The 26,655-nt window shown below is 42.4% G+C and overlaps 1 protein-coding gene across 4 annotated transcripts in view; it reads left to right on the forward strand.

The window, feature by feature from the left end:
- TRPM3 (transient receptor potential cation channel subfamily M member 3) overlaps positions 1–26,655 on the forward strand; it is a 1,016,950-nt gene that overhangs the window by 770,548 nt on the left and 219,747 nt on the right. For all 4 annotated transcript variants that reach the window (XM_075559069.1, XM_075559071.1, XM_075559072.1 and 1 more), the window contains exon 7: positions 1,338–1,512. In XM_075559069.1, coding sequence (XP_075415184.1) covers positions 1,338–1,512 — 175 coding nt within the window. The remainder of the gene's footprint in view (positions 1–1,337; positions 1,513–26,655) is intronic.

Consider the following 26,655-nt stretch of genomic DNA (forward strand, 5'->3'; position numbering starts at 1 on the left):
TCCCTTAATATGAAAATCAAACCATGAAAAACACAGACTTCAAAAACAATAAAGCCCTGGAAGACCGAAGCACTTTTTCTTTAGAAGTAAAACAGGCCAGATAACTCACATCACGTCTTTTATGGATGACCCAAGTAACCAAATCGTAAATTAGTATCTGCTCACTGCAAAGCAGTCTCTGGATGCAAGATAAAACCACAGTCGAATGGGGAGGCGAGAGATGCCCAAGGGCTGTTTGGTTCGTATCAACAGAAGTAGCGCTGTTTTCATTCTTTCTTTCCTAGTTCATGGCTGTGTGTGTCCTACAAAGCAGCCTCATGTTTATGGGGCTGAATTAATTCCCTAACTTTTCTGAGGAGTTAGTGAGAAAACAGTGCCTTCTGCTAACTCGGGCCGAAGGACATTATTTAGTAAAAACACTGATGAAATGCTCCCTTGAGAATGAAGTTAACTTCTTTCTCATCATGTCTCTCGTGGGTGTTGGTTTTGAATACTTCCTTTCAATATATTAGGTTGAACCATCTGTAAAGGCTGATATAGAAGGTGTTTTCTTGTTGTTTTTTAACCTGAAACTATTCATCCCTTATAGAATTCAACAAACTGGTAAATGAATTTCTTACACACTTTAGAGAAGGTCATTAAAATCCTTAATCCAAAAAATATATCCTGAACACCAGTAGCAAAGGATTCAATAATGGTCCAAGGTAGATGCCAAGGGGCTGGGGTAGTTTATTATAGGACTATAAAATTTATTATAGGATATATAATTTATTATGGCTGCATCCCTGCTACTTATTAAGGATCAAGTTGATGATGTATGATGAGAAATAAATAAGCCAACACCTGCTAATATTTGAATCCAAAGGGAACTCTGATATCTTCGGGTAGATGAGAATTATTTTTTAAGCTTTTCATTTTGCAAGTAAGGAAACCAAAGCATTGGATTGCTAAGAACTTTCTTGAAATTGCCTTTAGCTTCTGATCTTTGGGCTCCTGAGCCAATGCTCTCTCTATCCACCATCCCCTCTCTCCCCCTCCTCGCCCTTGCCTCTGTCCTGTAAAGTATGGTAATCGGTGCCTTAGCGGACCTTAACATCACCCCCCTCCACCGGGACTGTTGGGGGGCGGGGGCAAAGTCAGAGACCAGTGGGAAGATTCTAGTAAAAGGATTTCTGTGCTGTGTTTTGCTCAGTAGTGCCTCCCATCATGTGTGGCTGCCTCCCTGCTGCTCAGTAATTTGAGTTTGTGCTTTCTGTTTCTCTTGTTTGTTTCTTTGGTTCGCTGGCTTTTTGTTCTTTCCCCTTTCTTCCTCCCTTTTCTTTTCCTTTTTGATGCAGGGATTGGCCAAGGCGTGCCCGTGGTGGCGCTCATCGTGGAAGGAGGACCCAACGTGATCTCCATTGTTCTAGAATACCTGCGGGACACCCCTCCCGTGCCCGTTGTTGTCTGTGATGGGAGCGGCCGAGCATCCGACATCCTGGCCTTTGGGCATAAATACTCGGAAGAAGGCGGGTAGGTAATTGATCAGGACCCATGATAGACCTTTGGGTGCAAAGCTTATTATCCAAACTTGTATTATCTCAGCCAAACCCTCAGAACCGGTTAAGAGCATTGAAGATGCTCGGCATGGAGGATGATGGGAAAAAGTAGGGCAACCTATGATGCTGGATGTTCTGTGGACTGGGAAATTTCATTAAAATTATACAGAACACGATGCTCCCTAATAAAGAGGGCCAGCAGAAGAGAGCGCGTCAAAAGTGATGGTCTCCTTTCTCTTCTATTCCCTCCTCCTCCTCTCGTACCTTCCTGTCCGTTGCCAGTGGCAGGAAGTGGATTTCTAGCACTGCCAACCAGACTGGAATAATAGTGTCACTCAGTGAATTATAAAAGGTGGAAGTCCCCAATATCCTGATTTAGCCTCCAGGTGCCAGCATTGCCACGCTGCTTGAAATGTTTGCTGGCTGCTGCTAGCTTCCTCTGGACTGATGTGCAGCGTAGACGTTTTGTCATAGTCCCCACTTGAATTCTTTTACCTCTTCTTGACAATTGAGGCACTTTCCTTGGTCTGAAACACAGTTGCTGTCGCATCAGTTCTGACTCATGATGACTCCACGTGTACCAGAGTGAGATTTTCAATGGCTGATCGTTTTATCCAGAAATAAACTATTAAGGCCTTTCTCACAGAGTGCCTCTGGGCGGGCTCAGATCTCCAAACTTCCTGTTAGAGTGGCCGATACACTAGCCATTTGCCCTGTCCAGGGACATGCTGAGGCTTACCGTGAGTTGACTTGATGGAAAAGGGTCCCTTGGTCTGGCAGCCCGCTACTGTGGCTTTCAGCACATCAACGTCTCCCTCCTGCATGTCCCAGCAGCCCAGTCTGAATTCCCATCCCATGAACACTGACAGCCATGGATTCTTTCAGTGTGTCCCATCAAAGAAACGCATCCCAAGCTATCAATGGTTTCCATGAAAGAAGCTGGAGGAGCCATTAAAATTTTGAAATTGTATTACTTTTAAGTCGTTTTGTTATGTAATGTTTCTCACTAAGATTTCCGGCACAAAGGTAGATAAGAGTGGTAATAGGGAACATGTTTGTCTGGCTCCTGTCTGCAAGGAGCATGCTGTTAATTTTTCCCCATTGTGCACAATGTTGGAAGTCAATCAATGGCGCCTAACAAGAACAATGACAATGTTCATCAATCACATATATATACTCAAGCATATATATGAGCAAAAATTGCTACAAGGTTACTGAAATCTTTATTAAATAAAAATATTGCTTTTATACTTATCTTTATTCAAGGCCAATACATATACGAACTAAAAAAAAAGTAAATTTTGAAATTAAAGCCCTCTTAATCCAATCAATTTTACTGACAGAAGAAACTAGAGGGGGGGGAAAAGGAGCTTGCAGGACATGAAGTGTTTTATTTAAGCCTGTTATAAGTATGTGTGCATACTAATGTGTGTGTTAGACTTAGTTCTTCCTTTTTTTCTTTAATCATTTCATTGGGGACTTGTACAACTCTTACCACAATCTATACATCCATCCATTGCATCAAGCACACTTGTACATTTGTTGCCCTCATCAATCTCAAAAGATATGCATGCTTTCTACTTGAGCCCTTGGCATCAGTTCCTCATTTTCCCCTCCCTCCCCGCCCCCTCCCTCATGAACCCTTGATAATTTATAAATTATTATTATTTTGTCATGTCTTACACTGTCCGATATCTCCCTTCACCCACTTTTCTGTTGTCCATCTCCCAGGGAGGGGGTAAAATATAGATCTTGTAATCAGTTCCCCCTTTCTACCCCACCTTCTCTCCACTCTCCCAGCATCGCCACTCTAACCCCTGGTCCTGAGGGGTTCATCTGTTCTTATCTGTGCCAGTGTTCATCCTGTGGTCTAGCCAGATTTGTAAGGTAGAATTGAAATCATGATAGTGGGGGGAGGGGTAGAAAGCATTTAAGAACTAGAGGAAAGTTGTATGTTTCATCAGTGCTACACAGTACCCTGACAGGCTCGGCTCCTCCCTGTGACCCTTCTGTGAGGGTACATCCAGTTGCCTACAGTTGGGCTTTGGGTCTCCATTCTGCACTCCCCCTCATTCACAAAAACCTCATTATGGTTTTTGGTTCTGATGATGACTGATAACTGATCCCATTGATACCTCATGATCACACAGGTTGGTGTACTTCTGCTATGTGGGCTTTGTTGCTTCTCAGCTAGATGGCTGCTTGTATCCTCAAGCCTTTAAGACCCCAGATGCTATATCTTTTGATAGCCAGGCACCATCATCTTTCTTCACCACATTTGCTTATGCACACGCTTTGTCTTCAGCGATCATGACAGTGAGGTGAGCTTTATGGAATGCCAGCTTAATAGAACAAAGTGTTCTTGCATTGAGGGAATACTTGAGTGGGGGCCCAATGTCCATCTGCTACCTTAATACCAAACCTACAAATATATGCACATATATCTATTCCCCCATCCACATATATAAATATATTTACATATGTATATGCCTATATTTGGACCTCTATAAATGCCCTTTGCCTCCTTGTTCTTTCCTGTATTTCCTTTACTCTCATCTTGTCCCGCTATCATGCTCAGCCTTCATTTGAGTTTCAATAATTCCTCTGGTTACGTTGCCCTTGATCAAACCCTACCAAACCTCTTACACCCTCCTCACCACGGATTTTGGATCACTTGTTGGTCCCTTGTCCCTGGGTTTGTTAACATCACTTCCTTTCCTCCACGTTCCCCTGTCCCATGTCCCCCCGGAACCGTCGGTCCTGTTGTTTTCTCCTCCAGATTGTTCATCCAGCTTATCTTAATAGACCTGCAGAGATAATAATATGCACAAAAACAAGACAGAACAAAACGAAGCAACAAAAGAAAACAACAACAACAAAAAATATCACTAACAAAAAAACAGAAAAGCCTGTAAATAGTTCAAGGTCTGTTTGTTGATCTTTAGGAGTATTTTCTAGTTGAGTTTGATGGGATGCCAAGCCCTGGCCCCAAAGTCTACTTTTGGTATTCCTTGGGGACTTCGTTGCTCTGTTCCCCTAGATGTTCTGTTGCATGCCCTTAGTGTTTTGTCTCAGTGTGGTGGGATCAGATCGGGCGCAATTCCCACACTCTGTCTCCAGTGTTGTCCCCTGTAGGGCTATGGGTCAGTGAAGGAGACTTGGTTCTTTAAAGAAGGACAACCAGTGATGCTTAGATATGTACATCAAAACTAGAAATCTAGATTAATAAAATGGCTCATACAGGTTTAGGAGTATGCAAGTCCTGTCTGAGTCTCCACACCCCGGTGGCTACAGAAGCAGATGGATCCAAGTCAGCAGATCAGGTTTGGGACTGGAGATACAAGTTAATCCAAGGGCAGGAAGTTAGATGGCAGTCCACTGATGGCTCCTGGGATGGGCAGGCAATATGGCGGGTTGTTGGCTCAAGTCCAAAACACCAGAGATGAATGAGCCAGCCAGGTACAGGATTCAGATGCAACAAATAATAAACCTCACAGCATCCATTCATATAAGAAGTAGAGCACACCACCAAAGAAAGCCCCTCTGATTGCTTCAGCTCTGTGACTGGAGTGTGCAGCTTTCACTCCACCCCAATCATCTAACAGCTGCTTTGCCTTCACAGCATATCCCTTCACAGAGTTGATGGCACGGTGTTGGGGCAGATCACCATGGGATTACTACATCTTAAACCTCAAATTAGAGCTCCAACCACTGAGAAGCTGGTCCAGAAAAGTTGAAACAAACCCTAACAATCACCCGTGTTAATATAGCCATATGCAAGATAGGTTAATATATTACTACATCTTCATTCATTTTCATGACCCCAAACCAAACCCTCTGCGATCAAGTCGATTACTACTCATAGTAACGCTACAGGACAGAGTTTCTAAGACTACGCATCTTTATGGGAGCAGAGTGTCTTGTCTTGCTCCCTCAGAGTTTGAACCACCTACACTGCAGTTATCAGCCTGAGGCATAACCCACTGACCCAGAGAGACTCCTGTTTTATGGTCAAAGAACTAAGAGGAAAACAGAAAGTTTGCTCAGATGTCTCCCGAGCTCCTCCCATCCAGACTTCAAGAGCCTCCAGTGGGCTTTGTTTTACGAACACATTCATCATACTTCTCATCACTTTAAATACAGAAAGTTCTTCTTTCTTAAGGAAATAAACTAAGACTTAATAGAATTAGATACTTTGGTTTTTTTTAACCGTTCAAAACCACCAGCTGCTCTGTAAGGGAAAGAGAAGACTTTCAACTCCTGTGATGAGTCATAGTCTCAAAAACCTACAGGGGCAATTCTACCCTGCCTATAGGGTCGCTGTGAGAGAATTGACGGAGTGGCAGTGAGCAATTACATTACACTTACTGTATTGTATTCATGGACTATAGACAAGAGGACTTGACATATGTGCGGGCAGGAGCTCACCTAACCTCCTTCAGCTTCAGTAGGGAAAAGGAAAATTCAACTCCATCGGAGCCCAAGCCTCATTACCCGAAGGTCAGACATGCCTTCGTTCCCCACCCTTCTGACACCAACCATTCCCCCTTGACATTCCTCTGCTGGGTGGGATAAGCGGTTGCACTGGCCACACAACTCACAGACAATGTTCACAATGACAGAGGTGTATTAGGGAAGTGAACAGGTGATCACGATTGAGGATCAGCCTATAGGCAAGTCTCTCTCTGTTCCCCAGACTCTCAGTCTTGTGGTTCCCTGGGCTCTATTGGCCAGGTGTCCTGCCTGCTGCTTTACCTCCCTGCCACATGGTCTCAGGTGCACACAGATCCTTTGTTCTGGCACCCCTTGTTCTCCCGGTGGCAAGGCCTCTGCTACTTCTACCACTTCAGGCAGGGATCTTGAAAATGCTCCATTGCTGGCTCCTCTTCCTTGATGGTCCCAGGAAATCTCTCTGTTTCTGCTTCTGAGATGGATATATACCCAGAGGAGAGGTAAAATCGGACCATTCCCTGAGTTAGAGTCCACTCTGCCTTATTTGTATGGCCCCACCCAATCACTTGTTAGGAGTTATAGAGAAATGAATAGAAGAGCCGTCCATGATTAATTTCACATAACCACAAGACGTAAATTCAGAATGCTCATTTCCTTTCTCTAAAGTAATAATCTGTTCACCTCAGCATTGCAGGTATCCTGGGTCTACACTTGATGAAAGCCTGGACTTTGTGCCGATTGTTTATCATTTGTTATTTATGTTCCTTGACAGTGTTAAAAAACTTTTTAAAAATTGCCCTTTCTGATTCTGTTTCTAAAAAATGTTATCCATTTATATCTGGATTAGACTCCAAATTATTTAGTCAAGGGGACAGATACACAGAGAACTGAAGGGATTTGGCCCAGGTCACAAATCCTACAGCCTCAGACCAGAATTATACTTAGTACATTATGAAAATTCATTGAAATGTGCTTTGTGATAGACGCGTCAGTGTTTCTCATGCAGGACTCAAGTGGCAGCCTCTTTTAAACAGGCAGTGGCACATAAACTCCCTTTTCCTTTGCTTTGCATTTTTACAAGTTCTGATAGTCTTTTATTCTACGCATAATCCATAAAGATAAAGCCAATGCATTCTTGATTGCAAACCAATGTTCAAGATGACTAATCTTATGTCATGTGACTCCTTTTCCTTCCTCAACCCAGACCACAAGAGTCAAAAAAAAAAAAAAACCATCCCCTTAATTCTAATTGGCAGTTTTAGTTCTAATGATTTCGTGATCAAAGGGGCCAAACCATGATTTCTACGAGATCTATACAAACACATGAACCATGAGTGTTTGTCAAAGAACAGGAAATTGTACCCATAATTAGTGCTGAGGTTAAAAAAATAAGATATAATCTCAGTATCTGGGGCTTTTTTCCCCTTGCTTTTTATTGTGAGCTGGGTGAAGGTTTACAGAATGTATCAGTTTTTCATTCAACTATTCATACACATGCGTCTCATCTCACTGATTGCAAAACTGCAACGCAAAATTACCTATCCCACTACTTCCTGTGTCTCCTGTTTCCGTCTCCCATTCTTTATCCTTGCGTAAATGCTTCCCTTTTGATGTCATACACTTGCTTATTCTAAGGTGTTTACACTTGACAGTGTTGTTTCCCTTATAGACTTTTCTGTTGTTTGGCTGAAAATTGAGTCTAGGGGTGAGTTGAGTTCTAGGTCTGAAGAGTGACTATGGGTCACGGTAGTGGGCGTCCCACCAGTCTCTTTCTGACCACTACCCCTCGTCTCTTTTATGACTGAGTTCTAGTCTTCATTTTTCTCTCACTCTAAAGAGATCTTTTTCAGAGCAGTTGATAGTGGTAGTGTAAGAGCACAGGGAGTGTAATGGTTTTTCTTTGACCTGCTAACTGCTAGGTCAGCAGTTCAAATCCATCAGCCACTCCGTGGAAGACAGACAGGGCTTTCTGCTCCCATAAAGATGAACAGTCTCGGGAAGTCCCAGGGGAAGTTCCCCTAGACGGTCCTAGACGGTCGCTGTAGGTCAGCATGGACTTGACGGCAGGGAGAGTTCTTGCTTTTGTGTCGATGCTGGCAGTCAGGCACTGCCCAGTTCTTCTGGTGTCAGATCATGGAGGCCCATGGTTATTCGTCTATTGGTTTTCATGCATCTTGTATTGTGATCACCCTTCTTTGCTCCAGAGAGGGAGAGATCAATAGTTTGCCTGAGATGGCTACTGACAAACTTTGAAGACCCCAGTCATTGCTCTCCAGTCAACGTAGAGTTTCAGAGCGTTGTTTGGGGGGTATTTTTAATCATTAAAACCTTAATAAACATGTGATATTACAAATGGTGACTTGTTTGAAAAAGAAACCCAAGGAGGCTTTGAATTTGTTGATCGGACAGTCTTGCTGAAAGTGCGCTTTGACCCTAGGAAAGCGATTACATACTTATGACAAAATTAAGTCAGAAGGTTTTGGGTGCCAAATAATTATTTTTATTTAGCTTGAAAACTGAAGTCTTGGTGACCCAATTGTTAAAGCCTGTGATGGCTAACCAAAAGGTTGATAGTTCAAATCCACCCGCAGCTCCATCGAATAAAAATGTGTCAGTCTGCTTCCATAAAGATTGACAGCCTTGGAAATACGTTGGGGCTATTCTATGGGGTCACAATGAATCAGAATTGATTCAGCAGTGGGTTTTGTTTAGCTTAATGAGAGAGTGACTCTAAGTACAGGAATCCTGTCGAAATGATTTTGCAATGGTGCACTTTCTTTATGCTAACCAAAGATTGGAGCAAGTGGATTCCATTCACTAGCAAGGATTTCTGCTTTGATTTTCAACACAATCCAACTTAGTTCCCTATAAATAGATGTAAATGCCTATGTGATTATATAAGCCACCCTACATAAATTAAAAAGGAGCCCTAGTGGAGTAGGTTGGACAGGTGGACTGCTAACCACAGGTCAGCCCTTCGAAACCACCAGCCAGTTTGCTGGAGAAAAATGAGTCTTTCAGCTCCCGTAAGTATTTACAGTCCTGGATACACACCGGGGCAGTCCTACTCTGCCCTATGAGGTTGCTATAAGTCAAAATTAATGAGATGGCAATGAGTTTGATATATGTGTGCATACAGATGTGTGTATGTGCCTATAAAATCAGATCGACATTTCAAGCACACCCTGTTTATTGAGATTTTATGTCAGGACAGAATTAGACATTTTAAGTCATTGCATTTTAATTTGACATTAATTTGGTAACTTAAATATAATTTTTAAGTTCATTTGATATGTCGTTAAATAATCCAAGGACTAAAAAAGAGCTTTTGTGGCATCGTGGGTTATGTGTTGGGCTGCTCCCTGCAAGATCAGAAGTTCAAACCTACCTGCAGCTCCACAGGAGAAAGATGAAGCTCTTTACTCCCATAAAGATTTACAACCTTGGAAACACGCTGGGGCAGTTCTACTCTGTCCTATAGGATGGCCAGGAGTCCGAACTGACTTGATGGCAATGAGTTTGCTTTCTGTGTGTGTGTTTTTTTTACACACTGAAAATGTGTATATTCAACTATTTAGCTTTTCATTTTCTATTATTGAAGGAGAAAATGAAATTTGGATCTTATTTTTGAGTCATAGAGAACATTGTGTATTGTGTCACTGAATTCCCTGTTATTAACCACCTTCAAAGAATGTAAATTTGAAAGAGAATAACTCTGTAAGCAAATTGTGATTGGCAAAACTGATTAGCTTTGTATATGAGATTACTTGAAGTAGAAAAAGACAGAATGTATCTATCACAATGTAAATGGATTGGGATAAACTAAAAGCTGATTGTAATTAAATTCTTATCGATCCCTCCCCCTACACATCTCTGCCCTAAGGCACATATTGCCCAAAAGAAATAGTCAGACATGTTTTCCTTACACTTTCAGTGGATTTTCTGTTACCCCTTTTGGCATACTTTATAATGAGTTACGAATCCCTTTTCCTAATCCTATTTCATTGCCTCAGAAATACGGTCAGGTTGTATTTCCCAACCATGAATGACTAGACGTTACAAACAACTATTCGTGAAGTGCAATTTCCATTAATACATAAAATTCTTTCCTGCCATGGAGTCAGTGCTGGCTCTTAGCAACCTCCTGTGGGTTTCCAAGACTGTTCCTGTTGACGGGAGTAGAATGCCCAGCCTTTCTCTTTCTGAGCTGCTGGTGGCTTTGAACTGCTGACTATGTGGATTTCAACCCAATGTGTAAACCCTACACCACCAGGACTCCTACATTAATATATAAGTACTATGTATGACACGATTTAGGACATTTAAGAGTATGTATGTAATACATATGGGTAGTCTTCAAAAAGTTCATGGAAAAAGATGAACTAAAAAGTAAAGATATAAAATAAAAACCTTGTTTCTCAACAGAAACTCTATCCAATTCAAGACATGTTTATAAGCAAAGATACCAGCCATTTAGTCCATCCTGAAGAACCAGGATGGCGTGAACTTAACCATGTCAATGCAATGGGTGTCCATGCATCCATCCTAAGCTGATAAAAAATGGGTGCCTCTTAAAGATTTTTGATGATTAGGCGACAGCAGTAATTTAGTCCAAATCTGGACCGTAAAGTAGAAGTCTAATGGTTTCCCGTTGAAATGCTGGCAAGATTTTGCTTATGTGAGGACAGGGATGAACAGGCTCATTGTCGAGATGGAGCAGGATTCTCTCTCTGTTCAAGTTTTCCTGGTGTTTTTCTGCTAAAACTTTTGCCAATCTCAAAACACTATCATAATAAGCAGATGATATTGTTCATTGGCCTTCCACAAGATCAACAAGCAAAATGCTTTCAGCATCCCCAAACACTTGCCATCTCCATTTGACCACTACCATCACTTACTAGACATCACTTTGATTGTGCTTTGCCTTAAGGACCATACTGGTAACATCATGTCTCCTCTCCTATTCCAATTCCTCCAAGCAATGCTTCAGCATCTTGATACCACTTATGTAAAATTTCCAGAGAAAGCCCTGCTCTTTTCAGTAGCTCACCTGGGTGCCACCGTCTTGGCATCCATTGAGCAAAAAGTTTGCTCAACTTTAATTTTTCAGTCAGAATTAGGTAAACTGATAAAACTGAGACATCTATGGAATTAGTTTTTTTTTCTGCTGTTAATCATCTCAAATCAAACCAAACTCACTGCCATCAAGTCCTTTCCAACTCATGACAATAGGACAGGACACAACTGCTCCTGTGGGTTCCTGGACTGGAAGTATTAACAGGAGTAGAAAGCTCTCCATCTCGCTTGCTCTCTTGGGGCTGCTGGTGGTGTTTTCAAACTTCCAGCCTTTCAGATCGTAGCCCAACACATAACCACTACACCACCAGGGTGCAGTCCTAATAAATTAGGACACAACTGAGATTATTTTTTCATCAACAATGGATGTGGATGATCTACTGCAGCAGGATTTATCATCAACACTGTCTTCTCTCTTATTAAAACAGGCCATTCATTTTTAAATTGCTGACTTATTTGAGCCATTGTCTCCATAGACTTTTGTAAAGCATCGCCATTCTTCCATCGAAATTTCAGTATAAATTTGATATTTGTCCTTGCTTTAATTTCAGAGCATTTCTGTTGCTTAATAGGGGATTTTTTTCAAAATAATATCTTATCTTTCTTAGTACCTCTTACTAGACCCTGTTTGATCATATTCTAGGAAGTAGGTTCTAGTTAATTTTGCTGCAAAATAAAAAGGATAACACCCACTGTCCACATATGTTTTTTTGATGGTGAAATTGAGCTCAGTAAAAAAGAGGAAAAAACTTTAGACAAATTTACCTAAGGGATTAAATATTAGAAATTAGAGGTTCCACTTTTGTCGTGATGGTGTTTGAAGCAGAAAGATGTACAGCAATGCCCATTGTCACGAACACCTGTCAGAATGTTGGGTCTTAAAGTTGTCATCAGAGATTACTTTGCTGGGTAATTCTCAAGATGAGTCTCAGGTACAGAGAATGTGAGCGCCCCTCTCTTCATCAGTGAAAATGTCAGCGGCAAAAAGGCATGGGAATGAGTCTGTGCTCTGAGATGCTGCCCCTCATTCTTCCAAATTCTGTTACAGACACTTCATGCTTCATTGGTAATCTTTGTGCCTCAAATAATCAAGACACACAATTTTCAGACATCCTAGGACAAGAAGCAGAATCTTTTGGTAGCAGAAATCCATAAAACTTTTAGGTAGGCTGCTTAGCATTTCGGGGAAATGCTCAGTAGGGCAAACTTCAAGTAATTGTCCACATTCTTATGTGTCCATGGAATTTGTATCAGATATTGTGAGAAAGTATTCCCTTAGCAGGAAGCCATGCCATTCTGCTCTGTTTATAATGTTGCTGTGAGTCAGAATTGACTCAATAGCATTCAAAAACAACAATAACATTGTTAAAAATAAATGAGCAAATGACTTACCCTTGAGGGCAGGGGAATAGCAATATACATCAAATAAAAATCTGATTTTCCTATGTGAAAGAAGTTTGATAAGGGTTCCTACATATTCTGATTACCTGAGGCAAAGGCATAAATGATATATCAACTAGAGATGGAAAAAACAACATCCGCTCTATGGTTTCAAGTTTCATAACAATATGCCTTCACAGAGATATTGCAAAAGTTCTACATCCGCCACGAAATGACCACGAAAAGGTCACATGAGAACCAGACATTTTAGGAACCCAGGTGTAGACGGTCATCATCAGAGTCCTCATCTGCACACCCTGGAGCATTTCATTCTCTGCAGGGACCCATCATGCTTTCTGCTGCTCACAGGAAATTTCCATCTAATGCTGAAGGGATGTCAAAACCCTATCATGTGTCTCTATAAGATCTGCCACAGAACGTAATTCATCTCAACGGTCTGTCTTGCAGCGTGATTTAGACACAATCAGAATGTCAAGCGAAAAGAAGGAAACAAATATCAAATAGACGGAATCAAAGGGCCCATTTCTATTGTTGGTCATTTCATCTACGCTGCCTTCTTTTGAGAATTCGCTGTAAGAAATCACGCCAAAACTTGATTCTGCCTAACTCTCTTATCAAGGAAGGAGGCAACTGTGGAAACACTTTGGACAGACCAAAAAAATGCCAGTGACTGTCTCTGAAGTGTGTGTTTGTAAGATCTTCTCCAAATTAGTTGGCATTTCTCTTAGAGGGGAAAAGGCCAATTCTTGGCCCTCTCTTCTATCATCCATAAGCAGCCCTGGTAGTATAATTGGTTACGCCTGGGGCTGCAATCTGCATATTTACTGTATATCACTATTTATCACATATTCTATTTATAATTTTCTAGACATAATTATATCTATTTAGATGTGTTTGAAATTTAAGTGAAGACTTAACAATAGAACTGGTCATGTGGCTTTTCAAACCAAGCATCAAGTACTTTGTAATGCTGAATAAGTGCTGGTCACTGCTGGGACAGAGTATATTTCATATTGCTATTAAAAAAAGTATTCTATTTCCTCAAAGGATAGCACCAACCATATTTGAACAAATAGCAGCATGTCCACTTGGATGCTAGTGACTTCTTTCTGGGATGGCAAGAAGAGGCATAACCAACCTACCAACTCACTGCCATCAAGTGGACGCCAAGTCATAAATTATTCTGAGCACTATATGTACAAAACTATATCAACCTCTGTATTATTCAATCCAAGCTCCACAAGGCTACGGTGGCACCATTTATTTAGGAAAATATAAAATTAAAAAAATGTTTGTAATCCTTTGTCTTACAGCTTCCTATTTGTTCCGCCCATGTTATGCTCCCATGGGGACAATGAAACTGTGGATTTAAACACTTATCGAGCATTCATGGAAGACAGAAACATTGAATAGAAGAAGTTCTCTTCATTTCAATTAGTCTATCTGTTTTCTACATTGATTACATTGACATCAGGATACTCAATGCCACTTTCCTTAGGAAATCATGGCCTAGAATATGAAGAGCAAACACATAACTGGTAATGCATTATACCAGAAAAACACATAACTGGTAATCCATTATAATGAGAAATCCCTTGTCAAGAAGTGCGGTTGACAACCTTTATTCAGTCCATCAATGCCAAGATTGCAAAGATTTCTATCTCAGTTCCTCTGAGATCTGCCTAGCAAAGTCTTGGCTACTTGTTTTAAAAAATGTGTATGTGTAACAAACTTCCATGGGCCTGGGAATCACCTGGAGAGTTGTGTAAGATACAGATTCCTCTGAAGTGCCCTGGTTCTGTGGACCTGGGATGGCGCCCAGGAAACTGTATTTGAAACCCGAATGCAGACTGATTCCAGTCAAAGGCAGCCCATGGACTTCACTTTCAGAAACACCATTTTAAAATGTATAGAAATTAGATTTCACAAAAAAATTAGATTTCACTTTATTCTTCTCCAGTATTCTCTAGAAACTAGCTGCAGTTTCAATGCCTCGCATTCATTTTTCTCACACAATTCACTGCATTGTTACCACCATCGCTTTGTACTGTCTGCCAAATTTTCCCTTGGAAACCAGAGGACTTGAAAGGTACTTTTAGCATGAACTACCTCATTTCTTTCTTTGCTGCAGCTGTTCTTGGTTCCAAACATCTGTCAGCCTTGGGAATTCTTCCCCTGTAAAGAAAGTTATGACACAGAAAGACTCATCTTGACAGCCCCGATAGACTGTCTGTTCAGATTTTTATTTGCATTGATTTTTGTTAAGGACATCCAGTTCACTTAGTGCCTTTGTAAGTGGTTTCCTGGCTAGTTCAAAATAATATGGTCCATTTTAAGTGTGAAAGGAAAAAGGACATGAGAAAAGCCAAGGAATTTTAAAGTTAAATGATCTTGGTTGGTTTTTAGTGGTGACTCTGACTTGTGTGCAGGTGTACAGTCAATGCTGGCATTCTTCCTCAGTTGTCTTTGACCTTGCAGTTGAAGTGGACAGCCAATAAAGAGTCCTAATCCCCAATGTGTCTGTAGAAGCTATTTTTACTTGCTAAAGCCCATCCGTTCTCCCTCAGGAGGACGGGACTTTAGACACCCATAAAGAGTTCCAATCTTGGAAACTCACAGGGGAAACTCTACCCTGTCCTAACAGGTCCTAGGAATCAGCATCAATGACATGGAAGTAAATCTGGTGGCTGGGAAGCCCTCCTGCAAACAAAATCTCAGATAGCAGTGCAAGCTCTAGAGCAGATGAGTTTCAGAATTACGGATCAAGCTGGGATGCAAGGCCTGCAAGAGTGGTTCTCAAACCGTGTCTTAAGTCAACCAACTCATGGATGGGACCCTGTGTGTAGCAGGGTAGCCCTGTGCACCACGGGGGTTCCATTTACTTGTGTTCCAGACATGGATTACCAGCCCTTTCTTCTGAGGCAGCTTAGAGTGAACTAGAACCTCTGACCTTTAAGTTAGTAGCCTACTGAGTATTTTGCATCAGGCTTACTTAATACTCAGATTGCTGAGCTTCACCCTCCAAATTTCAAAGTCACTAGGTCTTGTTCAGATCCTGGAATTTGCATTTCAAGAGTACCAATGAGATGCTGATATTTGAGGTTCAGAGACTACACTTTAAGAACCGCTGGCACAGCCTCCCTCTCTCTGTCTCACTCTGATCCCCCAGTGAAACTCTGGAGACCCTCCTCAGATCCTCAAGAACCTCTTTGTGGCTCCTCATTGATGTAGAGGTCAAGTTCACATTCCTTTGGTGGGACTTCACACCCATTCCTTTCTGACCCAGTCTTTTTCCGGAACCATTTCTCATTCAATAAACCTTCCATTTGCACCAGAAACCATTGAGCAGACCTCTCCCCTCCTCTGCACATCCTGCAGTCCGTGGCCTCCCTGCCCTGACAGATACTTTATACTATATCACAGCGATACATCTGCTTACCTACTTGACGTCTAGCAAATGTTTTCTCTCTCAAATTCAATTGCGTAGCCTGGTCCTCATGAGAAAAGATAGCAAGGGCTTTCAAAACCACAAATACATGTAAAACACATCTGCGTGCAATTCAAGTAGCACCACGTGCTAGTGTTTCATTCTTCTGCCCAAATGAAGGGAAGTTGGAGTCAACCTGGTTGACTTTAGGACCTGTACCTGAGAGAAATACAGTAGATGAGCATCTCACCCAGGAGGATCCTCAATCATAAATGCCTGGAGTTTGTGTTCTTCATGGACCTCCCGCTCCCAGATTGGGCATGCCATTCTCAGATGGTGATTGTGAGCCCGAGTGCATATAAAACCTACAGCTAGCAATGGTGCCTGCTTTAAAAGCCTCCTCAATGCAAGAAAATGCAGTAAGGCAGGATTTCAGGGTTCCCCCAAGTCTGTTCTTCTGCTCTCCAGAAAATTCTCGGTTACAATAGTCTTTTATTTTCCTGGAACCGGTGGACATCTTTTTGTATTTTCTGGAGATCTCCAACGTAAAGCAAATGTCCATCCGAGAGCAGAGATCCCCAAGGGACTTGGATTCGCAGTAAAGGATCTCCTTCTCTACAGCCATGGGAGAAGCCTCCGCTCAGTGGGTTTAGAGACAAGGCTTACATTGGAGTCCCCTAACCCAACAGTCCTCTTGGCGTCCAACGTTTGCGAATACATTTCAGATCCTAGTCTATTTACAGCAGGGATGGCCAGCACTTTTCACCTTGAGTGCCAGCTGGTAGTAGTTTCCTACACTGATACCTTGAGAATGACTTGGACCCGCACCTGGATCAGAGGAATGAGTCTTGTGATCGCTTGAGGTTCCTCGCTGTATGAAAGTCAGCATGCTATGACTGCCCCCTTGTTCACTAGAATGGAGCCCAGGGCCATGTAGATACCATCAAGGCCGACAGATTGAAACCACCAGTGCAGGAGAAAAGATGAGACTTTCTCCTTCCAGAATGCGTTACAGCTTCAGAAACTTAGAGGCTGTTCTAATAATTATAAATATTATATATATATAATTTTCAAGCACTCAAATATTGCATTAAATTACTAATACAGTGGGAGAAATAAGAAATTCATCCGCCTGAAAGATAGTTGGAACAGAAGAAAAAAGTCCATGTATGATGCCGCTGTAAATGATAGCAAGCTTTCCATGTGTTCAGTGACTTTTCCACACAGGCGTTAGCCATAGCCTGTGAAGGCCAAGAGGTGGCCTGGTGGCCGTGGTTCCTCGTGGACTGTGAGCTGCAGTCTGCGCCACCATTCACTCCATGGGAGTTACAGTCTTGGAAGCTGACAGGGGCAGGTCTACCATCCTGCAGGGTCTCAACGCGTCAGGATTGCCTCTATGGCAGTTGGAATGACAGACAGGAAGCTCTACCTTGATGAATATCACTTGGGGCTGGACCAGTGGACAAATCGACTGAATAGCTGCCCATGGAAAATGCACAAGGAAGAACATTTTGCCCCAGACAGGAACGAATCTATCACCAAAACGTAACAAAAACGGGAAATGCATCCACCACAATGTCTCCCAGAATTGGTTGCGGGACTGACAAATTGTTTACGGAATTGGGTTTACCCTTTCTCCTTTCCCTGCAATTCTAGTCTCTTCAGAAGTTTATCTTCGGAACTGAAAAAAAAAAGTCATTTTCAAAGCTTCTATAAACAAAAGCTTGATCTAAACATTTTATGACATAAACGCTCTCATAATTATTGTTTAATGAATCATTTTATTGGGGCTCATACAACTCTTATCAAAATCCATACATACATCAATTGAGTAAAGTACCCTTATATATTCGTTGCTCTCATCATTCTCAAAATTCGCCTTCCACTTGGGTTCCTGGAATCAGCTCATTTTTCTTTTTTCCCTCCACCTCCCTCCCCACTCCCCCCTCCCTTATGAACCTTTAATAATTTATAAAGTATTATTTTATCTTACACTGCCCGGCATCTCCCCTCACCCACCTTCCTGTTGCCTATCCCCCAGAGAGGAGGTTACATGTCAATCCCCGAGATCGGTTCTCCCTTTCTACACCCCCTTCCCTCTCGATGTCGCCACTCTCACCACTGGTCCTGAGGGGTTCATCCGTCCTAAATTCCCTGTGTTTCCAGATTATCATAATTATTATTACCTCCTTTTTATAAATGAGAAAACCAGGGGTGTAAACAAAGGTTAGGGAATTTTGTCAACATGTCACAACTAAACCACTCTGCGCCAGGTAGACTCAAGCTGGACGCTAAACAACCACGCCATACTGTCTCCTCAGAAGATGGGGCCCAGGAAATGCAGAGATTTTACCTCGCTTGCCTCCTGAGCTGAATTATTTGGGACAATAGAGCAAAGGCTGAGGGCTGCACCAAGTTTCCATCCCATGCCGGCAGCTTCTCCTCTGAGTAAAGTTTGGCCCAACAATCAAAGCACACCAGGGAGCTCACGTATCAGGCTGGCTCTGATTCTGTCTTCTATGCAGGGCCTAGAGAAATTAAAAAAGTGTCAATTCCTCTTGCCTGGCAATGTGCACTGATGGAATTTCACTTGGAATATACTTGGAAGGCTTGACTTCCTTTACAATTTTGGCAGCAGCTAAGCTACCTGGCCACGTATCTGTATCTTTTGGCAGCACTTGGCCAGAGATACTTGGGCTCTCGCATTCCCCAAGGTTAGGGAAAGCAGGAAAATCACAAGAGCATATCACCATCCACACCAACACCACTTCGGAGGACCCTTAACCTCAATGTCCTGCTAGTCCCTGCTGACCAAAGGTTCAGACTTGGGCAATCTGCCTGGAGAGCAGCGCTTTCCACTATCCTGAGATGATAGAAACGTTCTCTATCTGGGCTGGCCACTGAGACAGCCTCTCACTTCCTGTGGCCGTTTTAGGGCACGTAAATGTGTTTAATCTGACAGAGACTGTACTTTTTCATTTTATTTCAGAATAATTCATTTAAACTTGAATAGCCACATGTGGTTCGTGGCCCTCTGACCGCATGGCTAGCATAGCTCGACAGGGGCTGTAGTTGACCTCTACCAAATGGGAAGGCACACATGTCTGAGACAGGATTCCAGTGTTATTCGACAGTGTTCCCTTCATGTTTTAATTACATTCATTCACCCACCATATGTGTGATATATATATATATATATATATATATATATATATATATATATATATATATATATATATATATATATATATATAGAGAGAGAGAGAGAGAGAGAGAGAGAGAGAGAGAGAGAGAGAGAGAGAGAGAGTTATTCGATAGATATTTTCTAAGCCTCTAATACATGCCACACCTTGTTTTAGACACTGAGGCCAACACGCCTGTGAGCCAGAAACAAACATATATGCCCTTGTGGATCTTGCATGTTAGACACTCCCTTGCAGAAGGGCTGCATGGAGGACACAAGCCGATCAGGGTGTAGTGTACCAAAGATGAAACATACAATTTTCCTCTAGTTCTTGGATGCTCCCACCCCCACCCCCCACTATCATGATCCCAATTCTACCTTACAAATCTGGCTGGATCAGAGGATGTACACTGGTACAGATAGGAACTGGAAACACAGGGAATCCAGAACAGATGAACCCCTCAGGACCAGTGGTGAGAGTGGTGATAGTGGGAGGGTGGCAGGAAGGCGAGGGAGAAAGGGGGAACAAATGACAAGGATCTACATATAACCTCCTCTCTAGGGGATAGACAACAGAAAAGTGGGTGAAGGGAGATGTCAGACAGTATAAGATATAGAAAAATAATAATAATTTATAAATTATCAAGGGTTCATGGGGGAGGGGGAGGGGAGAAGGAGGGGAAAAATAAGGAGCTGATACCAAGGGTTCAAGTAGAAAGCAAATTTTGAGAATAATTAGGTAAACAAATGTAAAAAAGTGCTTGGCACAATGATGGATGTATGGATTTTGATAAGAGTTGTACAAGCGCCAATAAAATGATTTTTTAAAAAGAAAAATGCCCGATGAAGCTGATACATCAACACAGTGTATAACGTTTCAGTAGGTGATGCAGGGTAAGGAAGCAGAAAGAAAGGAATCAAGATAAAGGGTTGGTGGAACAACCTTCCATCTTTAGTACTTGGCTTAGAACTTCATCTCATGTACTTTGGATCTATTATCAGAAGGACATCTTGCTTAGGAAGCAGACGGTCAGCAAAAAACAAGCAGGAGACCTTCAGTGAGACAGACTGACAGAGAGGTGAGAACGAGGGTCTGCCACATCACGGTGAGGATAGTGCAGGACCACGCAATGTTTCCTTGTGTTGTTCTTAAGGTCACTTTGAGTTGGAACCCACTCGATCAAAGACACCTAACCTAACAGCGCATGAAGGGAGGAGAGAAGAGACTAGATAAGAAAGGTGATGTTTGATATTTCTTCATATAGAGCTGTCTTTGTGAAACCAGCCCCAAACCAAACCCCCTGCTACCAAGTTAATGCTAATTCATGACAAACCCATAGGCCAGAGTTGAACTTCACCCAGAGGTTTTCCAAAACCATAACTGTTGATGGCAGTAGACTGGCTGCCACAGCTCTGTCATGCCGAGCAGCTCGAGGACCGAAGCCTCGTTCTCTCAGTTAGCAAATGAGTGGTCAATCATAGGCCACCAAGGCTCCTTCTTGGTAATGACTTTATAAAATGCACAGCGCAAGGCTCTCCTCATAAGAGATGCTAATTGTCTTTTTCCACCCTCAAACCCAAAACACCAACCACCTTGTTTTCTTTGTGTGTAATCTATGCTTCTGTTTCATTGTATCTAGTCTATAAAGTGGGATCAAATAATAACTACCCTCTGGGTAGTGACAAACGAAACTTTTCATGGAGCAGACTGCACCACCAGTGTGTGTGCATCTGCCTGCTAAAGGACCTCTCCATACCCCTGTGGCCTTGTGACTCTAGCATCGGGCTGCTAACCAAGAGGTCAGCAAATCAGAAGAAAAATGGCGCTGTCTACTCCCATCAAGGTCTACAGTTTGGTAAACATGGTAAAGGGTCCGTGTGTGTTGAAACCGACTGGATGCCAGTGGATTTGGCTTGATGGGAACTACTTTCATGGCTTCAAAAGTCTGCAGCTGCAGTGAATTACTGAACTCCTACCCAACCTTTCCCTGCATGGGTAATAAGAAGGTGGGGTAATCTATTGATAGGGCTCATCTGTGAGCGGTTGTGAACAAGATTCCCTGGGATGCCATCCTGCTCTGTGTAAAATTAGCCCTCCGAGAAGTAGGAGGAGGGGTCTCGTGACCACCAGCAAGTAGACATGTTGGTGTGCTCCCTTGAGAAGCCTCTGGCACAGAGCAGTCCACCACTCTGTTCCATGCTCTGGCTCCTGCTTCTGCTGCTGCTCCTCTGATGTTCTATATCATCCGCTGGATCCACGAGGCTCACCACATGGGTAAGTCGTTACCAGCAATATCCCAAACCGGAGCATATCCTCGGGCCCTGGGATTCCAGAGCCAAGTTGGAGCTATCATTTCTCACAGCCTTGAGACAGAGGCCATTTGTATTTGGTTCTGCTCCTCATTAAAATATGGGACAAAGTCATCTACTGAATCTGCCCCTATCCCCACTGTTGGATCCTACCTGACTCCCATCCTGGTCTGACAGTCGAGACAATTACTGCTGGCTAAAAAGGAACATCCGTCAGTTACACCTAAGTGTGAGTTTGCCATGAGCCAGCCCTTATCCCAAGACCTGCTCTTAGGGATACTAATTATTGAACAAACAATTCATTAAACAGAACTTTGGCCACCTAGGATGCTGGAGGAGTAACTCTTGGAAAGAAGTGATCCCTTTAAACCGCATTTCAGCATTCCTCTCACATATAAGATCTATAGTATTGCTGCATTAGCAATAAAACGAAAACCATCGCAATCTCTGCAGAGTCATTTAAGCAACAAACCACCAACTTTACACTCACACCCTGAGTTGAGTTAGGTTAGTATAGCTCATTGTTGAAGATTCTTTCATTTGGGAGTCTCTCCTTCTATAAGTCCGGCTGTGAGACTTAGCAGCTTCAAAATATTAAACAAATCCGTCCACCTCTGAAGAAGTAGTCATCAGCAAAAGCAATTGCTCTAGGGTTGTTGGATCATTCCTTTATCCCGAACATCAAATCCTTCAGGAGAATTTTCAGATGAACACATTCCCAACAACATATAAGGAACCCTAGGGGTGAAAAAGGTTAGATGCCGGAACCTTAAGTTTGGTGGTTGAAACCCACCCACTGCTCCTTGGGATAAAAATGAGGCTGTCAACTCACATAAGGCTAGATGGTTTCAGAAACACTAAATAAAGTTGCTATGAGTCAGAATTGACTCAATGGCAGTAGGATTTTTGTTTGGTTTTTGGTCAAGAACACACACTTCAGTAATGTGACAATCTAGTTTCAATAATCAACCACTGAAGATTGAAAGGACATCATTTACCCAAGGACAAATTTCAGCGGGCTGAGAAAGAAGGAGGAACTGAAACAGAAAGCACAGGGAAGAAACGGGATGGGTGATGGTGGACAGAGGAGATTGCAATGGATACGTTGAGGCAAAATGTGTGTGAATTGTTGGATGTAAAACTGATGATCTGCTCTGTAAGCCTTCTCACAATTCACAATAAAACATTTTTAAATCTTGTTTCAGGAAAAAGATATAAATAAGTAATAGTTATAATTCTAACACTCATTTGGCTTTAAAACTACATAAAATTATAGAAAAATGAAAGTTTTAGGGAATCTTACCATCCATCTGTTTATTTTTGCATAACCTGCATGAACACGATCCAAGGCTGATGGGCTCTCCCCCTTGATACTCTCACTCCCCCTTGGTACTTTGGCTTCGTGGGTTTGAATCATGACCTTTACCAGCCCATTCATAAGCCTTCTCCGTCTAACTTTCATAGAAATCATTGAGTCTTTCTGCTCTCTGCTGGGTGCTCTCTGTTAGCTAATCAGCACCCCAGGTGCCCTGCTTCAGCTTTGAGCAAGCTGCACAGAGCACACAATAACAAAAGCAAACAAACAGCAACATACCCTGCTGGGTACTAAATATCTAGGAGCCTGGAGCAGTCCCCATTTAACAGATGAGAGCAAGGCTTACAGAACTTCCATAGCTTGCCTCGGGTCCTTCAACTCGTTAAGAAAGGAGCTATATTCCAAGGGAAAGCAGTGTGCCTTAATTATATAAGTCTATCTTCTAGAGCAGATTGCAAGCTGACCGTATAGCTTCCATTGACCATTAATTAGTTGGGGAAAATGTAGCTACACATGTATGTTAATGTTTTATCTGCTGTAATCACTTCTGGGTGTCAAAACCATCAATATATGTGAAAAGGAAAATCTTGGAACACCACTGACAATCTGAAACTGTACAGATCATTGTGGAGCACTGTGGGGGGTGGGGCAAAAGACTGCATTATACATGATGGTGGGGACACGCAGTCAATGGGAATCCGCCCCTGTAAAGGGCTACAAAGTGACCCTACGTGGGAGGAAAGCTCCAGCAATAAAATTAAATACAAAACAGCGAGTTGGGTGGCCAATTCAATTCTGAATACCCTGTGAATTGAATGAAAGATGACAGAGACCAAAAATGTCCCTTAGAGAGAAATTCTCATTAAAAGTAAAAGGGTCAAGAAAATAAAATGATTAGTGGGTAGGTAGGATAAAGCCCTATGCCACTTCCTCCATCCCCCATGATAGGATTGATGTCTATGAACAACAAAGAGGCATGGGGAAATAGCAAAGCAAGCTACTCATTTCATCAACCACTCCACAGACATTCTTTCACAGGCATTGTTGAACCATATGCTTTCTAAATTTCTAAAGCAGCAAGCAGAATAAACACAACAATCACTGCTTCAAGGAGACCACAGTCGACCAGGGGAGGATCATCATGTGATTAGATCATAATAATTGTAGCATAATTAATGTTCCAAGTACCGAGGAAGTGGTAATCTGAGACAAAAGAAATAAATGTTGAGCTGAGTTTGGAAGGATGAGTTTTGAGTGATGAGTTCAGGAGTAGAGAGCAGGAGTTGTTCAAGAAGAAGTTACCACGGGTACAAAAGAATGGAGGGATAAAAGCGCTGTCATATTGGGGAGATAACCAGTATTTCGTAGCATGTGTGTGAGTGATTGAAGATGAGTCTAGCTAAGAAGGAAAAGTATGATAATCTTAAATGCTATGTGCTACTTGCAACTTTGAAAAGCCATAGTGGTGTCGTGGGCTATGCCTTGGGTTGCAAACCACAAGGTCAGCAGTTTGAAACCACTGGCCACTCCCTGGGAGAAAGATGAGGCTGTCTGCTCCTGTAAATATTTAAAGTGAACGCACAGGGGCAGTTCTACTATGTCCCATAGGGTCACTCTGAGTCAGAATTGCCGTGGTGGCAGTGAGTGAGTTGCAATTTTATCTTGCTGATGATCGGAAACTAATGCATGGTTTTTTGAAGAATGTGATAGACTCATTTTTTTCTTTGTACAGATTTTAAGAGCCATCCAACCAGTAAAGTGCTATGTGAAATGAACTGGAAATGGATGGATAAAAGACCAATTGGGCCCTATGAGCTACAACTGAATAAGTTATGATGAAGGCCTAAACTAAGTTGCATTGAGAACAAGGTAGTCCAGAACAATGTTAAAAAGTCAAATTTCCCTATTTGATGCAAATCATAGTGAGCCTATAGGGCAGAGTAAACCTCCTCTGGGGATTTCCAAGACTGTAATTATTTAGGGGAATAGAAAGCCTCATCTTTCTCCCACAACCTAATGCAAAATAGATGCTAAATAAATATAAGATGACTTTATATCTGAATTACTGGGAACAATTGTAAATCATAATAATTTTTGACTGATAATTTAAACTATTTGGCTTCTTCAGAAAGGATAGCCTACCAGATAATATGGAGAAAATATATAGAGTTTCTACCCAAAGGACAAGTAGTCATATTATAAAGTATGAAGACACTTGTGGGTGCTTAGACCCGCAAAGAAAAGCATATGGAGACGTTCTTCACGGAGCCGCGATGACGTGGCTCTGAAGCATTTGCCAAATACTTTGTGTACCAGTCTCACAAGGAGGGGTACACACAGAGAAACTGATAGAACTGCAGAACCAACAAGGGGCCCGGATCTTCCTCCAGGATATCAAGACACCAGACCGTGAGACTGGGAGAGCAGGCTCAGCGCCACGGAGTGCGCTCTGCTTCTGGAGAAGAGCATCACCAGTCCCTGCTGCAGCTGCACAAACTAGCCACAGACAAGAATGACCCCCATCTCTGTGACTTCATCGAGACCCAGTATCTGGACGAGCAGGTGAAATCCATTAAAGAGCTGGGTGACTATGTCACCAACCTGCCCAGTCTGGGGCCCCAGATTCCAGCCTGGCCGAGTTATCTCTTGGACAAGCATACTCTGTGAGACAGTGATGGAGAGAGTTAAGCAGCAGCCTGGCCTTCCCAAGTCACCAATGCAGCACATGCATGTCCCTTTTCTAGAAATTGTACCACTTCCGTTCTTCCATCCATTTGTGCCATTCCTTCAGATACAGGCTAAAGTCATTTGATACTCAGTTCTTATCTCAGAGATCTTGGCGGGGAGGGTCAGAGATCCCCCTGGGCCCAAATGGTCAAATATTTTTAAGCTCCTCAGTTCCCACTGCAAAATTCCACTTAATAAAACAGAGCTAGAAAGAAAGAAAGAAAGAAAGAAAGAAAGAAAGAAAGAAAGAAAGAAAGAAAGAAAGAAAGAAAGAAAGAAGAGAAAGAAATAAAAAAGAAAGGAATATGTGTAGAGAGATAGATAAAAGCATGTGAAGGTCTTTATCTCTGAATTATAGCAAAGACCACTGTCTCACAAAGTCACATCGGAGCAGACTCCCTTGCTGTAGTGCCTTATTGCCAAGGTGAGCACTTTATCTCCTTCCCTGTCTCTGTAATGGTGCTTCCATCGGTAAGAGAGAGAGTCTATCCCATCCCTCCTCTTGAATCTGAACTACTCTTAGTGCCTCACTTGATCAATAAAATGCAAGCAACTGACCTTCTGAGACATCCGTAGAAGTCTTGCGTTTCCTGGGGTGTGCTCTTTGAACACTGTCTTAGAGCGCTCGCTCCGGAAGATGGACAAGTACCTCTAACCTGAAACCACCGGAGAGAGCAATACTGGCCACTTCTCCGTTCTTTCATCTCCCCAGGCCCGGTACCACACCTGGAAATGATAGGGCCATCTTGTCCATTCTCCCCCAGTGGCCACTGAATGGAGAAGATCTGAGGGACGAGTCATATGACACTAGTTGAGCCAGTCCAGCCATCTCAGCCAATCAAGTCACTGCAGCTGATGCCCCTCCTGGAGCAGAAACAATCGTCTCCACTGCGTTCTGCCTGGATTCCCTACCAACAACCAGGAGCACAATAAACTGTGAACACCATTGATTATTGTAGTGATTTCTTACAGATTAATCCAAAATGTCACTACCATGGAGTCTGTTCTGATTCACAATCACCCTATAGGACAGGCTAGAAGTCCACCTGTGGATTTCTGAGATATTAATTGTTTATGGGAGTAGAAAATCTCATCTTTCTCCTAGGGAGCAGCAGATGGCTTCAAACTGTTGACCTTGTGGTTGCTTAGCAATCCGACTCCTCACCCCTACATTTACCTATTAACGGATTATCAGAACCAGTGCCATACAACTCCATGAACTTCT

Source organism: Tenrec ecaudatus, chromosome 10 (assembly GCF_050624435.1).
Source record: "Tenrec ecaudatus isolate mTenEca1 chromosome 10, mTenEca1.hap1, whole genome shotgun sequence".
NCBI classification, from domain to species: domain Eukaryota; kingdom Metazoa; phylum Chordata; class Mammalia; order Afrosoricida; family Tenrecidae; genus Tenrec; species Tenrec ecaudatus.